The sequence below is a fragment of the Lynx rufus genome, unplaced genomic scaffold (assembly GCF_022079265.1).
Source record: "Lynx rufus isolate CCGP_SWC_20201006 ecotype Redwood Valley unplaced genomic scaffold, mLynRuf1.p SCAF_2, whole genome shotgun sequence".
Classification (NCBI taxonomy): Eukaryota; Metazoa; Chordata; class Mammalia; order Carnivora; family Felidae; genus Lynx; species Lynx rufus.
Window position 1 is genome coordinate 137,709,525 of NW_025814834.1, and position 14,601 is coordinate 137,724,125.

General features: G+C 36.9%; 1 protein-coding gene across 2 annotated transcripts in view; it reads right to left on the reverse strand.

Annotated features, from left to right (window-relative positions):
- Window positions 1–10,065: 10,065 nt before the first annotated feature.
- The window catches only part of PLPPR4 (phospholipid phosphatase related 4), a 41,377-nt gene continuing 36,841 nt past the window's right edge, over window positions 10,066–14,601 (reverse strand). Inside the window, exon 7 of one of the 2 annotated variants that reach the window (XM_047085787.1) lies at window positions 10,066–13,061. In XM_047085787.1, the coding sequence (XP_046941743.1) occupies window positions 11,736–13,061 (1,326 nt within the window). In that variant the 3' untranslated portion in view covers window positions 10,066–11,735. The remainder of the gene's footprint in view (window positions 13,062–14,601) is intronic. The other variant, XM_047085788.1, reaches the window with a different exon arrangement.

A 14,601-nucleotide genomic window follows, 5' to 3' on the forward strand; every position in this document is an offset into this window, starting at 1 on the left:
GAATTGTGCTGCTCATAACACACTGGTGGTGTGAGTTCAGTTGAGCTGGAGGCAAAGCTCTAGCTCTAACAGGTTTTTCTGTTGTGACACTTGTTCCTATGGAAACTTACCTCTCCTGTACTCTTCTCTCTCTCTTTGTATCACTTAAAAACAGGTTACAGAAGCATTGGCCAGGAGGAAACATGAAATATTCATATAGCCACTACTTGGAAGCTTTGACTAACATACAGGTGTATGTTCTCTCTTATAGTCAGTGTACATAAACCCACATGTCACCCATTATATATGCCTAACAACCTAGAACACAGGAACTGAAAGAATTTCTCCGACTTGGTAATGAGGCCACTTAATGATGATGTTCCAAGGTCTTGCAAGCCATGTGTGAAGTGGACAGAGCAGGGTTAACAGAGCTGAAGGAGGATGGTTGCTTACTGGGAACCTTTTAGTTTGGGGACAAAATGAGTATGTAGGCTCCTGCCCCGCTCCTGGTGTCTATTGATTAATAAAAATTTTAGAATATATTAAAAGCTCAGTTTAGAGATAGTAGTCATGACCTAGCTGGTCATGGATTTTGGGAGAGGCTCTTATTTTTTTCTCCAAGATATATCTAAAGTTTCTAAATAAACTATAGTGTTTCTTAAAAAATAATTAAAAAAAACAGAATTAGTAATTTGATTTACCTTTATCTTAAAAGATAAAGTGAACTCATATTAGAACAAGGCTTCTGATCAAATGTATTATTGAAAAAAATCAGTATTTTTTTTGCTGCTGATAAAGAGTTTTCCAGGCTAAATTCCCATGATGGAATTTTGGTGAATTTAACGCATTGTTCCACCTCCCTCCAAATCTGGATGCCTCCTCCAAGCTGAATGAGTGCACATTTTTGAGCCTGATAATTCTCCATGAAGGGGGGAAAATTCCAATTTTTTTTGTGTGGCTCACCATCAAAGATACAGCTGCAATCCAGGAACTCTGGATATTAAAATCAGGTCTGTCAAGAGCTAGTTAGTGAGCTTGACAAAGTCCTTGAACTTCTTGGAGTTTTTGCCTGTCATTTTTCAAATTGAAATAGTAATATCTAGTAAGTTGGGAGGATTTAATAAAATCATGTAGATAGATAGTTTTTTTCAATGCCAAGGCCCTGTAGTAAGCACTAGAAATACAATGGTGAGTAAAACACAGTTCCTGTCCACTTGGTGAGTATGGTCTATTGCAATGGTTTCCAAATGTTTTCCAAAATGTTAGTGAGAATAATCATCACCTGAGGTATTTACTAAAAGGTGTAATTGTTAAAGTATGGACCACATTTCATTTCTTATGAAATTATCACTGTTTTATATGAAATTATTTAAAGCCCTTTAACTCAAGCACATGTATTTTTAAAAAATTGATCAAGAGGAGCTTGACTACTTTTGGGGCGTCTTGGTGGCTCAGTCAGTTAAGCATCTGACTCTTGATTTTGGCTCAGGTCATGGTCTCAAGATCACAGGGTTTGGGAGATAAAGCCCCACGTCTGGCTCTGAGCTGACAGCACTGAACCTGCTTGGGATTCTCTCTCCCTTTCTCTCTGCCCCTCCCCCTCTCATTCTCTCTCTCTTTCTCTCTCTCTCTGTCTGTCTCTCTCTCAAATAAACACACATTTAAAAAAAGAGAAAAGTTTGACTACTTTCAAACAAAATTTCATCAGTAACAGTATATATTTTGGACACAGGTAAAAATTTAAATTTAAGACTGGAAGATTCAAGACATTTGGTAATATACACTGACTAATATAAGCAAAGCAAAAAAAAATGACAGGGGAGGAAGGATTAATTAGAGAGACAAGAGAATAAAAGCACCCTTTAATAATATGTCTTACTTCAATAACTGCATTTGGATTGGAAAGTTAATTGGAAGGACACACTTTAAGATCTTAGCAGAGAGATCTCTACTACATTTTTGTTAGTATTTTTCTCTCTTGATCTGGAAGATGAATGATCAATGGTAAAAAGAAGTACTGAAAATCTACGGAAATATATTATAAAATGGTTGCCCACTGATCTTTGTACTCTCTCCATAGTTTTGCCTTTTCCAGAATGTCATATAATTGGAATTATACAGTGAAACCTTTCAGACTGACTTCTTTCACTTAGTAATATGCATTTAAGTTTATTCCATGTCTTTTCATGCTTGATAGCTTTTTTGTTTAACTGCAGGAAATTAATTTTTAGCACAAAGTTTTAATGTTTTCACCTCCTATGTTTATCATCTCCTGTGGTTACTTGAATACATCTATATAGATGCATATATGTGGTAGTATGGAGAACAAAAGAAAGGGACAGTAACAAGAACTTTTGACTTTTCTTCATCTTCCTCCCATTAAATCCATGTGAAAGGAACAGCATCCTATTAAGCTACCATGCCTAATAGTTCTTGATGGTGACAAGCAGAGAAGTCAGTGGTGGGCCACTGTGAGACTAGAAGAAGCAGATATCAGTACAACATGCTGAGAAGCAGCTGGTGGGTGGAAAACTCAAGATAGGATCTGAGTTAGCAACCTGCCCAGCTTTTCAGGAAGGGTAGGGATGTTGCTCAAGGTCACAGAATTGGTGAGTGATCCAGCCGGGATTGCACTCAAGTGCTCTGCATTTCTAAAATCTGTTTCTGGAAGATAGACATGTTGAATGTAATTGACAAATATTTGCCAACTGAATAAATAAAGGAATTATTTTGGTGTACCAATAATATTAGAGATGACTTTATTTGGAGTAATTAAGGTCACTAGACATTCTTAGAGGTCATGGATAATGCCATTGAGGTAGAGATGCAACTGTAGTGGGGTCAATGGTTTACTAAGATGGAAAAATACATCCGGGAATAGAAACCTGGAAATGTATTTTGAAAATGTTAAATTTGAGATAATTATAGATATTTAAGGATAGATATCAATCAAACAGGCAGTTGTGTATTTAGTTCTAGATTTCTAGAGAGGAGTGAAGAATAGAGATAAGGAAGTCATACAACATTTCCCAAGAATAGGAACCAATACATATATACTGCCATACAGTGTTTCAAATGATTTGCCTATATTTATTTATTCATCTCCATAACAACCTTAAACTATTATGCTTATTATACAGGCAAGAAAACTGGGGCACACAGTAGTTGGAGCTAGAATCTGAACACTTGTCAGCCTGATCCCAAAGACTCATTACTCCATAATTCTGGAAATAATTGTGATACCCTAAGTGGCGGATTAGGTGGGAATAAGAGACCAGTGGATATGCATGAAATAAAGAAATTACTAAAGTCCCTGGACTCTAATGTCTGATTTTGAATTTGAAAAATAATTTAGAATGCTGACTATAAAGTGGGCTTTCTTTCTTTTTCTTTCTTTCTTTTCTTTCTTTGTTTTCTTCCTTCCTTTCTTTCTTTCTTTCTTGCTTTCTTGCTTTCTTACTTTCTTGCTTTCTTTCTTTCTTTCTAAATGATGGAAGAAGTAAGTATTCCTTATTGGCACTTTCCTGCACTGAGATTTCTGTGGAGGTGGGAAACATTTGAACAAACAACTGTTGCAAAATCATATCTATTGTGAGGAGACAGTTTGTTCCAAGAGATCTGGCTTATACAATGTCAACATTTGAAAAAGATGCTTCAAATAAGAAAAAGGAGAAAAATATAAATAACATATATTTGGCTTCAGAGTCTTGGAGGCAATTTCTGAGAACTGTAAGATTTCGGGGCACAATCAAATGGACAACCATTTCTTTCTCTTCCAAATCCTCTCATACTTTCCTTCACATGATGAATTCTGTTATTTACTTATTTTCATAATTTTTCACTTATAGTAAATGGAACATACTGTACTCATTCAATGAACCTTATATTTATCAAGCACCTGTTGTGCTAAGAGCTGCTTATAAAAGCTTACAATTTAATGTGTAGTAAATATTCAATGCCTCATCAGTCAAATTGACTAATAATACAAACTGTATGATTAATGAATACATTGGTCATGCATAACAAGCATTTATAAGTATAAATATTTCATTCATTCATTCATTCATTTCAAATGTTTACTGAGTGTCCAACCTATATGGTAGGTGATGTGCTAAAGATTAGGGAATAAAAAAATGAGCAGGAGGTATTCTTCTCTGCCCTCAGCATCCTTACATCTACAACTTGTGTGATTTTGAGTAAAGTCTTTCTCGTGCATTCTACATTTCTCATGTGTGAAACATAGTAACCACAGTTATTATACCTAGAAGGATGAGTGATATGTCAAGTCCCTTCCAGCCCTAAATTAGAATAAAGGAAAAATTGAAAATAAAGGAATATTGACATTTAGCCTTGAAGGACAAAGGGGATTTTATCTGTCTATCTATCTATCTATCTATCTATCTATCATATGAAATTTATTGTCAAATTAGTTTCCATACAACACCCAGTGCTCATCCCAAAAGGTGCCCTCCTCAATACCCATCGCCCACCCTCTCCTCCCTCCCTCCCCCCATTAACCCTCAGTTTGTTCTCAGTTTTTAAGAGTCTCTTATGCTTTGGCTCTCTCCCACTCTAACCTCTTTTTTTTTTTCCTTCCCCTCTCCCATGGGTTTCTGTTAAGTTTCTCAGGATCCACATAAAAGTGAATCCATATGGTATCTGTCTTTCTCTGTATGGCTTATTTCACTTAGCATCACACTCTCCAGTTCCATCCACATTGCTACAAAGGGCTATATTTCATTCTTTCTCACTGCCACATAGTACTCCATTGTGTATATAAACCACAATTTCTTTATCCATTCATCAGTTGATGGACATTTAGGCTTTTTCCACAATTTGGCTATTGTTGAGAGTGCTGCTATAAACATTGGGGTACAAGTGCCCCTATGCATCAGTACTCCTGTATCCCTTGGGTAAATTCCTAGCAGTGCTACTGCTGGGTCATAGGGTAGGTCTATTATTAATTTTCTGAGGAACCTCCACACTGCTTTCCAGAGTGGCTGCACCAATTTGCATTCCCACCAACAGTGCAAGAGGGTTCCTGTTTCTCCACATCCTCTCCAGCATCTATAGTCTCCTGATTTGTTCATTTTGGCCACTCTGACTGGTGTGAGGTGATATCTGAGTGTGGTTTTGATTTGTATTTCCCTGATAAGGAGCGACGCTGAACATCTTTTCATGTGTCTGTTGGCCATCCGGATGTCTTCTTTAGAGAAGTGTCTATTCATGTTTTCTGCCCATTTCTTCACTGGGTTATTTGTTTTTCGGGTGTGGAGTTTGGTGAGCTCTTTATAGATTTTGGATACTAGCCCTGACGAAGGGAATTTTAAAACGGGGCACAAACACTTTCCAGAGAGTTAAAAATAAACCACACACACACACACACACACACACACACACACACTCACACCCAGGTGCCCACCCCTCCACCCCCACCCCCCCACACACACACAAATGAGGAAGCCAGGCCTCATGCAGCAGATAGGTTTATATGGAGAAGCAGTGATATATAAGGCTCTATAGGTCCTATTGTGAAGGGTCTTGAAGCTGGTATGACAGAACTGATCCTTAGCCCCCAGGAGCCATTCTCATCCTTTTTCGTCTAATTAGAGATGACACAAATTTTTAGCTGGGCCGGGGCCTCTCAGCTAGAGACTATATCCCCCGCCTCTCCTCCCGCCAAGGAGATCTAATTTGCACCATTTGGTTAGATTACACATGACATATGAAACTTCTATGTCTTCTTCTTAAAGCTGCTTATCTTTTAATTCCTCCATCCCACCCCACCCCTGCTGGGAATTATGGCAAATGGAGACACTATGGAAGTTGTGTGTTACAGATGGCAAAACCATGTCTCCATATATGGGCTACTCAACTCTGTATTGTCTTGTGAGGTGGAATGGTACAGTGTGCAAGCTTTTGGTAGTGGCTTTTTCACTCAGCATAATTCCCTGGAGATTTATTCAAGTAGTGTGCTGTCAATAGTTCGTTTAGTTTTATTGCTGAGTAGTAGTCCATGATTTGTTTAACCATTTACCCATGGTAAAACATCAGAGTTGTTTCCAGTTTTGGGCTATTAGTAATAAAATGAAGATGAATATGTAGGTACCATTTTGTGTGTGCATGTGGACATAAGTTTTCATTTCTGTGGGAAAATGCCCAAGAGTGTAGTTCCTGGGTCGTATAAATGTATACAAAAAAAGTTTTGTTTTTTTTTAAAGAAATTGACAAATTGTTTCCAGAGTGGTTATACCATTTTACATTTGCACTACCAATGGATAAGTGATCCAATTCTTCCACATTCTCGCCAGCATTTGGTATTCTTACCATTTTTTATTTTAGTCATTCTTATATGTGTATAGTAATATCTCATTGCAGTTTTAATTTCTATTTCCTAAATGACTAATGATGTTGATCACCTATTCATTACTTATTTGTTATCTCTATATCCACTGTGGTAAAATGTCTCTTCATATCTTTTTTGTTAAAGTTTATTTATTTATCTTTGAGAGAGAATGAGAGAGTGGTGGAGGGGCAAAGAGAGAGGGAGAGAGAGAATCCTAAGCAGGCTGCATGCTGTAAGCACAAAGCCTCACATGGGGCTCGAATTCACGAACTGTGAGATCATGACCTGAGCCTAAATCAAGAGTTTGACGCTTAACTGACAGCCACTCAGGAGCCCCTCTCTTCGTACCTTTGTTCATTTTTTTTTATCTTATGGCTTTACTCTTTTGGTCTTTAATATTTACTGTTGTTATTTTACTGTTGTTTAATTTTTACTGTGTTTATTATTATTTGTTGAGTTCTGAGGATTTATTATATATCTTAGATTTGACTCTAAAAACATGGCCCATAAAGGGAGAGGATACATTGGACCTCATTAAAATGTGAAACATTTGGTCCTTGAAAGATCCTATTAAGAGGATGAAAAGATAAACTATAGGCTGAAAGAGATATTTGCAAGCCACATACCTAACCAAGGACTGGTAGCCTGGTCCTAGTCCTAGGTCCTGAAGATTTTCTCCTATATTTTTTGCTAAAAGTTTTACAGTTTTACATTTACACTTAAGTCTTTGACCCATTTTGAGTTAATTTTTTAAAAGACTTTTTATACTTCCAGAAGTATCTGTGGAAATATCTGCCATTATTAACTTTAGATGCAGATTGGGAAAGATTGAGCTGAGAGTGGAGTGAATTAGATTTTCCTACTACTCAAAGATGGAGCATCTTTTCTCAGAGGGACATCTCAAGCTAGAAGGTATAAACCACAACATGGAGGGAAGGGGGGAGAGAGAGTTCCTAGTACAGAAAATAAATATCTAGCTTTCTTCCTAAAAGGCAGTACCTGGGTGCAAAATGTCCTGAAGTGATTAAGGGAAAAAGGAGATTTTATGGGAATACAATTCTCATACTTTGTCTTTTTCAAATTCATTTCCCATTTGTCAGTTGTACTATTTTGTAAAGCTAACATTAAAGTTTAGATAGGGTTTTCTCAAAGTCAATGGCTGAGAATCTTAAGGTAGGGGGAGTAAAGGAGATAAAATGGGCATTCAACAAATTCGTTAAATGGAATTTTACTCAGTTCTCCCTCATTATCATGGACTACAGCACACAATCACACACAATTAAGAGCTTTCATTGACTAACAACTGTATGGACAGTGAAATAAAAGTCATTTCTAGATCAAGGGACTTATTTAGATATTCTTTTGCAATTAGAAAGCATGGTCACTGGGGATTTCCTGTAACTGGATCTTATCTGAAATATCATACTGTTACTGAAAGCTATATTTTCATCCAACTGGAGCATTTGATCTGAGAACATTTTAGAAGCTTTCTACAGATTAAAGTCAGGAGACACATTTAATAAACAGAGGAAATGAAATGTACAGTCAGAAATAGACTATTATCCATTTTCCAGGTTATATTTTCCTTTTAGAGTAAACCATTTTAATTCCTTTTGATTTCCTTATAATTAAATTACTATCTGAACCATGCATGTATTTTTTATATTTCCTTTGAACTGTAACATGGAATGACCCATAGATATCAAGTAAGTATCTGTAAAAGACAGAAATGATATACCCCCTATTGATAGCTTCTTATGTATATAATCCAGAATGCACTCACCTGATACCTGATGAGAAAGGTACTAGGATCAGGGGTACAAATCACCTATTTTGACATATTATATATTGTTAACATATTATGAAATGTTGATGTAGACTCTTAGCAACCCCATTGTATTGCTTATTTTAGCTTTATGATTAAAGATGACAATTCTCATTAGTTAGTCATGTTAAACCAGCAAGTTATTTCCTATTCTCTTGTCATTAGTTTTTGCTCTCTAGATAAAATACTTAATAATAATCCATAGAAATTTAGAAAAGACTTTAGGATATCTTTTAGAAGGGATAATAGAGCTGAACATCCCCATATTAGAGGTAAAAAATCAAGACCTAGAGAATATTAACATTGCATTTCAACTATTATAAGATGCACATTGTAATTCATATGATCATCTCTAAAATCAATGTGTTTTCTATAATGAATAGTGTCTTACCATGGTTGTTTGCCAGGTGGAAATCATGATGTAGTTGCTTGTTTATGCATGAACTTGTAGGCATTACTGAACAACTGTAACTTCACTTCAGTAAGTGGGCCACTTCAAGATCATTTGACTAAAGCATGAGTCCTATTGTGGCCTAAAAACTTTTGTTAATACCTTCTAGTGAAACATATAAAGTATCAGCAGTAAAACTCATAAAACAGATGCTAATAGCTTGGAAAAACAATCCTGGAATTAATAGTAGAGCATTCTTTTAGAGAAAATCTGGCATGGGAGGTAATAATATGGAAGAAAAGAGGCACATCAACTACTCTTAGTCAAAAATTGATTCAGAGCAATTGGCCCTGACGTATTTTTGTTTTCATGCTTTATAACATTGATATGTAAAATATCTATGCCTAAGTAAATCTAAAAGAGCTCCTTTAATAAGCATAAAATAAAAATTCTAAATGATGAGGGAAAATTATGGCATAGTTTGACCAACTTTTGTTAGTCAACTCTCTTTCTTCTAAACAGTTATGAATATAATCAGCTCTGATTCATTCTTATTTCTTCAGATGTTTTCCTATAAGCCAAGTTATTATCCATTCATACTCTGAAGTAAAAAATCAAAATGTTCCAATTTTGATGAAGAAATCTAATCTTTATTTCTATGATGTTAGCACAATATACTCACACAATAGCTTTAATCTGTACTTAACAAAATACATTATAGCACTTTACAAACTTTATCAGTTTGGAAAACATTGCATAACATTTTATTAAACACAATACTTTATATATATTATATATATTTTCATAGTTTTATTTACTTTAAAAAGATAATTACTCTCTTTATTCAATACTTGGTTTTATCAGTAAAGCACAGCCTAACAAAGGAAGAAGTGCTCTCATTAGCAAATCAGATAAATAGAACACTAAGAAGAGATACCACCTGTTAGTCTCATTTATTTTAAATTAAGGTACCAGTGGAATGTAAACAAATATTTTTGTAATTTTTTTTTACAAAAGATGTATTATCAAATATACATGCAGAGGTCTGAGTTCTAGCGACTATCATTATATTTCCTTAACAATGTGGTACAATTTGTTCAGTCATTAAAAACTGTAGCCTTTGGCACTTTGAGTAGAAAAAGAATATATCAATATTTATGTAAAGAAAAAAAAACCTTCAATGACTAGAGAAGTACTTTAAAATCTTTTGTTAAGAAATAGGAAAGATTAGGAAATATCATACTGCACCTGAAATGCTGCAGCTTTATTATTTTTTCTTCAGAGTACTAAAACCAGTCCACCTTCCTCTCTATGAAATGGCAAAAGCCAGTAGGAGTGCCGTGATGGTGGCGGTGGTGAGAAGTGGGGAAGGCAACATTTTACTCCCACTCCCCTCTCTGAGAAGGAAATTGCCAGAAGGGATATAGTTGAATCATATTTTATTGCCAGAGTTTTCAATTCTGCTGGTTTCAGCTAAATCCCTAATGCTCTTAGGAGGTTGGTTAACTCTAGAAAGCGTTGCCCTTTTCCTGTAGAAGTTGATAATGATGTGATAGTCTTTATCTCTTAACAACCCCTTCCTTCTGTTCTCACTGAAAACAGATCAGATCAACCAGCTTTGTTGTTACCTTTTATCCCCTTGGCAATCATCAAGTGTATATTAGAATTCTTAAGAAATGGTGTAAAAAAGGTTTGATACTAAATTCCAAGAACTAAATATTTCTCCACAGTTAAATTTTTAAGTTGGAAAACACCTCCAAATGTTTTGGTTTTATCTTCTTCTTATTGATAATATTTGTTTCCTTTGATTTAGGCTGAAGGCTTTATTCAGGATAGGTAGCAAAATTGTTGTTTGCATATTAAGCACAAAAACTGTGTCTATTTAGATATTTTGAAGAAATACATTCTTAATTTATATTGTGAGATACTTTCACTTATCAATTTGCATTTTTTTTCCAGATTCTTCCTGTTGATGTCCAATTGACAAAAATATCTTAGGGAAGAAGGTAAAACCTAACTACTGTTGCTCTGATTTACTGGTTATTAGAATACAAAAAATTACTAATCTGGAACAAAACAGAGTTTTTGGATTACTGATTAAGATAGCAACCTAAGCCAGCTGGTTGGAGATGTCCAAGGGTAGACTCAACCAACATTGCTGGCAATGTAACCCACAATGTCAAGTGTTGGTTCAGATTTCTTGTTTATAAATTCACAGCAGTATATTTTGCTCAAGGAATGTCAACTGTTATTCTTGCTTTAAAAATAGAAAAACATATCTATGACATCAAAAAAATAATTAATAAATAAAGGAGGAGCCATAAAATGCAAAATATGATCACAACAATTTTGAAAAACTCTAAAACAATGTATTTTTTAAGTTATGCAAATTTACTCACTAAAAAACAGAATCATTAGTAGTACCTACACTTAAATAAAAAGTAAGCAGCAAGAAAAAAAAACTATGTAGAAAAGTACTAGTTATTCCCTTTCACTGAAAATATTCCTACACATTTTTTGTTGTTGAAGAAAGCATAATTTTGAGGAAATGCACAAAACTTTTTCATTTTTTGACTGTGACAGAGCCACTACAGAGAAGCTGCGGGGTGTCCTATTCTAACACAAAGCAGCCAGCATCTTCTTAATACAGTAGCATTTCTTTGACAAGGAATTGCACGCCACTATTTCACAGCTAAATAGAATTTGAGAGTTTACATGGTATGTGTACTATAATAATCAGCACCACCCTTACTGGGCTGTAGGCGCAGATTCTGCAAAATGAATATATAATACTGCATGGCCTCTGCTGTAGGGAACCGTGTTCTGGATTCCCACAGCTAATTATAAAGAAAAATCCCTAAAGTTGGCACATTCAGGAAGTAAAATAGTATACACTGAAGGAAACCACTTTCTTCTGATACTGCCTTCTGCAAACCTTTTGAGTTTGAAGACAGGTCTTAAGATTCTTCACCTTATCATATTAATTAGGTTCTTGCATTGTGCTTTTCCCTCCCCTTGATGTGAAATCTACAAGCTTTGCATGTAGTAGTTCTCAAGAGTCATTGAGCTCCGGGCTGATGGTAAGATGACCCAGTTTGATGAGAAGGCTTCCCAATCCACTGAAAACAGAGCACAGAGGGAGAATCAAGACATGGTCTTCTGGGGGGTTCGCTCAAGGGATTGAATCCCATCACTCAATCCTTATAAGCCCGTGTTGGGGAGGTTCCCTTGTAGAAGATATTTCTAGTGTTTTCCGGGCTGTTACTTCTTTCAGGGATTAAGATGATGTTGCCCTTTCTCCGCAGGGTAGAGTCGCGGGAAGAAGAAACTGACAGCGTCTCTGAACCAATTTCGCTGCCCTCTACTGGGGTGACACGGATAGTGGTGATTCCATGGTGGTGATGCTCATTGTTATCTATGTTGCTTCTCTTGCGATCTCCAGAGCCAAAACTGTCTTTCAGGGACTCACAGCTTTCTGAGTCCCTGTTGAGATCATTGAGCTCGTAAGTTTGGCGAAGGCTGCCCTTTTCAGGGGCTTTCCATTTCCAGGAGCCGCTACCTTCGCCTTCGGTAGATGGGATCTGTATGATGGGCCTGTTGTTCTCCGGGTGAGCCTCAACTCTTACAATCCCACTGGGTTCGTGGTCTGTCAAGGTTTTGTAGCGGATGGAGCCAGTGCAGGAGACAGTGCTGCCTTCGGTGTTCTTGGGGCTGCTTTGCAGGACACCCTGCTGCTTGGACATTGCTATTACTTGCATTATTCGGGGCTGGCTGTTGCTTCTATTACAGGCCACGGTCTTCTCTGCAGCTTTCAACCACTTGGCCCGAGCAGAGCTGCTTTTGGGAGAGGTGCTTATGTTTTCCTGCGTCTCCTCGGGGATGTGCACTAACTGCGAGGACCCAGGGCGGGACTGGATGGACACTCTTGGTCCTCCAGGCATGCTATTGTTACATCCGGGGACAGTGCCAGGCTGGATCTTGAGGTACTGATTGCTGGGAGGATGGTGGTCTCCATTCACCCCTACTCTGGAGGGCTCTGAGCTTGACCTCATTTCTATGGATCTGGGTGGTGACTGTCCAGGCTCAGTCTCTATAACTTGCAGGGACAACTTGCGGCTTTCATTCTTATTCTTCCACTGGGTGAGAAGCTGCTTTGATCGAGCAGAATCCATAGAGGCATGAATGGTGGCATTTCGTCTGACAGGGTCTTCTACGGATGGGGTGTTGGCTCTAGGTAGGGTATTGCTAAAGGTAACCATGTTCTCCTTCCCCATGGGACTCCGTGGAGTGATGATTTCTACATCAGCGTTTGCCCTTTTGAGGTTTGTCAGTGAGCTGGCATCTCTGTGATTTCGGTTGAGGATGCCTTCTGTGTGAGCAATTCCATCACTGCTGCTGCCATTTTTAGCAGATAATACTCTGCTGGGGTCTTGGTTGAGGTCTGTCAGAGACCTGAGGGCTTCTCTGTGCTGAAACATACTCTCTTCACTAGGCAGAAAATTTCCCACAGCATACAGGCCCTGGTATTGGAAAGAAACAAGAACATCATGCACTAGAAGACATGGTTACTAAGAGTTTGTCTTAGAGGACCCACTGACGCATATAAATAAGGTATATGCTGTCTATACACCGCTGACTAATACAATAACAAAAAACCAAAAGTACAATTACTCAGGAAGTAGTTTGTAAGTTATATCATAAATCGCTGAACTAACTGTTCAGAAATAAGGAGCCCGTTATTTTTTATTAGTTGGATTTCCTCTCCTTTCTCCATCCCACTGGATGTTTTTGTGAATCTTATCTATCCTCTGTATGTTTTGAGAGAAAAGAAAAAGACAGACAATGAGAGAAATAAGACATTCTTCTGCTTTTCAAAGCATTTCATTTTTCTGGATTTAGGAACCTCTTGTTGAGCGACACCTTGAATAGCTTAACTGATTTATTTTACCTTCCTTTTTAATCACACCTTATGATGGAAAGCAGGAGAGGTGTGAAAAATATGAAACACCAAATCATTCATAAAACATGTCATCAGGTTTTGCAGTGAGGTCAGATACAAATGTTGTTATGACTCAGATCAAGCACAGCCCTGTGTGTTCAGTATTGTGCAGAATTCTCAGAAGACAGGGCAGAAATTGTCACTAGTTTGGGGCACCCACATTCTTTTTTTTAACTTGGTCTCAAGTTTGGAAGTGTATGTTTGGTCAATTTAGTGCTAGGACACTAAATTTGAGCTAAATTTTATTTAATCTTGCTTTCATACTTAACCTACCAATTTTTTGTTATTTTAGATTTGGGGGATACAAATTTGGATAAAGTAAAAATTCAGATTCAGAATTTTTACTTTTTACACATAGAAGACCAAATCCCTGATGGATTTTCAATTTCTAAGATGCTTAGTTTGGAGATATGAGCAAGGAACAGATACCTATTTGGGTATTAATTTCCATGAATGGTAGCCACTGTCTACCATTTCAAATCAAGCCAAAAGAATCCCATGGAATCAACATTTTATAGAATGCTTAACAATTTAAAACAGCATTGGCTTAGAATTGATGAATATGCAACCTCAGGGCATAGCATGCAAACAGAAATTAAATAAAGTCAAGCTTCTGCCTATCCAACCACTTTAATTCCCGGTTGAAATTTTCTTCTAAATAATAACTATCTATGCTCTCGCTGCCAGATTTCCCAGGATGAGCAGGCCTACCTAATATTGTATTAATAATTGTAATAATTGTTGTAAGTTTAGGAAAATCATCCACTAGACTGCAAATAACTCTGCCCGTATTGTTCAACATTCAGTGCCTAGCATTGTGCTTAATAAATATAGTTGCTTCATCCTTGTTATACCATGAAGTAAGTAGCTATTATTCTCATTTCATAGGTGAAGAAACAAGCTTCTTAGAGACTATGTAACTTGGCCAAATGTCAAGGATATTTGAGATTCAAGCCCAAATTCTTCAGACTATGGAGCCCATGCTAATTCCAGGACACCATGAAATCACACACGTGTGAAGGCAATTCTTGAACTACGGGGATGCAGTTCTCAGTCTTCTT